Consider the following 2,472-nt stretch of genomic DNA (forward strand, 5'->3'; position numbering starts at 1 on the left):
TGCCTTCTACCTGGAGTGGACAGAAAACCTATAGACAGTCCACCAAACTTTATTTATTTTAATAGGACTAGGTTGGGAGTTGCTGTTGCCAAACGGACTATATCCAATTGGCTAGCAGATTGCATCTCCTTCTGTTATGCTCAGGCGGGACTGCATCTTGGGGGTCATGTCAAGACTCATTCTGTTGGTGGCCTACTTGCGAATGGTTCCTGTGGAGGAGATTTACAAGGCTGTAACATGGAGTTCTTGCCACACATTCACATCTCATTACTGTCTGGACTGGATAGTGATGGCCGATGTGACAGTAGGTTCGGCCAGTCTGTTCTCCGGAACCTGTTTGAGGTGTAGAACCCAACTCTCCCAACCTAGGACCCGTTGTTTGGGTTCAGGCTATCTCCCCCTCTATTACCAGTGGTGGTGTGTGCCCGTTGGTCTGCTTTTGTGTTGGGGAACAGCCTGTAGAAGGGATTCACCCATGTGTGAGGGCTACCATCCTGCTTGTCCTTGGAGAATGCAGAGTTGCTTACCTGTAACAGGTTTCTCTGAGGACAGCAGGATGTTAGTCCTCACGAAACCTGCCCACCACCCCATGGAGTTGGGTTTCTCCTATTTTTTTATTTTATCATAATTCTGTTAGAAGACTGAAGAGGGGACCCTGCATGGATGCATGATACAGGGCATGCTGGACAATGCTCAGGGTGCCTAGTCAAAGTTTCTGCATCGGGCTCCATCTGATGATGTCACCCATGTGTGAGGACTAACATCCTGCTATCCTTGAACATCTGTTACAGGTAAACAGCTCTGCTTTCTGTTGCATGCTATTTGTTAGAGGTCTTTACTGTATGCATGCTAGAAAGCTGTTTTGTTTTACTGCCAGTGCACATGAAGAGGGCTGATTAAACTTAAAACAAATGTGCACAGTCTTGGTGTGAAAGGAGGTCCTACATGGGAATTACTAAGGAGCATCAGGACATGTTTTTCATGAAGGGCAATAACAGGCTTAGAAGTGGCTGGAACAGATTCCACATCAGTGGATGGAGTTCAGAATTCATATTTAGAATGGCTCGCTTCCTCCTGTCTATGGAAGATGTAACCTGTAAGGCTAGAAAGATTGTTTGGAAGAGTTATACCAGAGTGTGAAATCTTCCTTAAGGTCCCCAGGTCTAAGCTTCAGTTACCCATCACTCTTGTTGATGGAGACTTGATTTGTCCTTGTAGAGCATTCTGCATTAAGGCAAAGGGACTTGTAGCCGAGGTGCTTTGAATCATTATTCACTCCTGTGGGAATTATGCCCTTTTAAGATGCTAGTTCCCTTTTTCATCCTGGTCTCAAAATGGTGCCCCAAAAGTAGCAAATCTCCAAGAATTTTCAACTTAGGGTGCTGAGCCAGCGAGGAGGCTGACTGAGAGATTGAAATTTTAAAAAGATCTCTTTTTAGCGCATGGAGATAGTAAAAACACTGATGTCCTAGAAATCTGCTTCTGAATTTTTAACTCTGTCTTCTGCTGACTTTTCAGGTCAACTGTCTCCAGTGGACCTGAACAAATTGATTGAGATTGAGGATACTCTAAATGCTGCAAAAAAACAAATGAAGGACAGTGACCTGGATGGGAAAGTGGCAAAGCTGGAGAAAGAAGCCAAGCTGCAGGATGACTCTATACAGGCCTACCAAAGGGATATTAATGACATCATCAAGGATATTAGCAACCTGGAGGATATCAAGAAGACGTTACCAGTTGGCTGCTTCAACACTCCAAGCATAGAGAAACCCTAAAGCTGTGCAAGCGGAGGGGATATCCCCTGGTACCCAGTGGAGCAGTTGTTTGGCTTCAGAGTGCCTTAACTCACCAATACCCTTTTTACAATCCAGATTGATTCTCACTCTTGAATCATATTTTTATTGCCCATTTTATTTTTGAAACAAAAATTGCCAAATTTTTATGGGAAACAAAGCAAGAGAGTTCTGGTTTTTATAAAAGGTCTGTCTTCCAGAACTCACAGCTTTCCCTCACTACCCAGTTTGCACGAGGATGTGAAACATTCTGGATGCTAGCACTGTGATGCAGTAGTTGTAACCATGAGAACCCAAAGGACTAGATCCCCACACTGTGTATAATGGTGGAGGAGGGGGGGGGGGAGTGCGCAAGCATGCTCTCACATCCTTCCCTACTCTTTCCTCCCCCCCACCTCCACCCCCAACTCGACCCCCAAAGCTCTGTGAAATGAAGGAAAGGATTGTTTGTGTTGGCATTCTTGCAGCGGCCAGTATAACTACACTCGCATGGAATTGAAGACAACAACATCCCCAAGAAAAGAAGCATTCTTTACAAACTTACAAAAAAAAATGTAGAATTTCTGGTAGCTTAAGAGGCCTGGTCAGCCTCTGAACTGAGTGCCATATTTCTCCTCCTCGACTGAAAGAATCACAGAGCTTATGAAGTGAGTTGCAGGGGAAGGGGAGCAAGAGGGTA

General features: G+C 44.9%; 1 protein-coding gene across 1 annotated transcript in view; it reads left to right on the forward strand.

Annotated features, from left to right (window-relative positions):
- LOC115099797 (laminin subunit gamma-2-like) overlaps positions 1-1,775 on the forward strand; it is a 31,936-nt gene extending 30,161 nt beyond the window's left edge. Inside the window, exon 12 of the mRNA XM_029617646.1 lies at positions 1,519-1,775. Coding sequence (XP_029473506.1) covers positions 1,519-1,775 — 257 coding nt within the window. The remainder of the gene's footprint in view (positions 1-1,518) is intronic.
- The last annotated feature ends 697 nt before the right edge of the window (positions 1,776-2,472 follow it).

The sequence above is a fragment of the Rhinatrema bivittatum genome, chromosome 10 (assembly GCF_901001135.1).
Source record: "Rhinatrema bivittatum chromosome 10, aRhiBiv1.1, whole genome shotgun sequence".
Taxonomy (NCBI): domain Eukaryota; kingdom Metazoa; phylum Chordata; class Amphibia; order Gymnophiona; family Rhinatrematidae; genus Rhinatrema; species Rhinatrema bivittatum.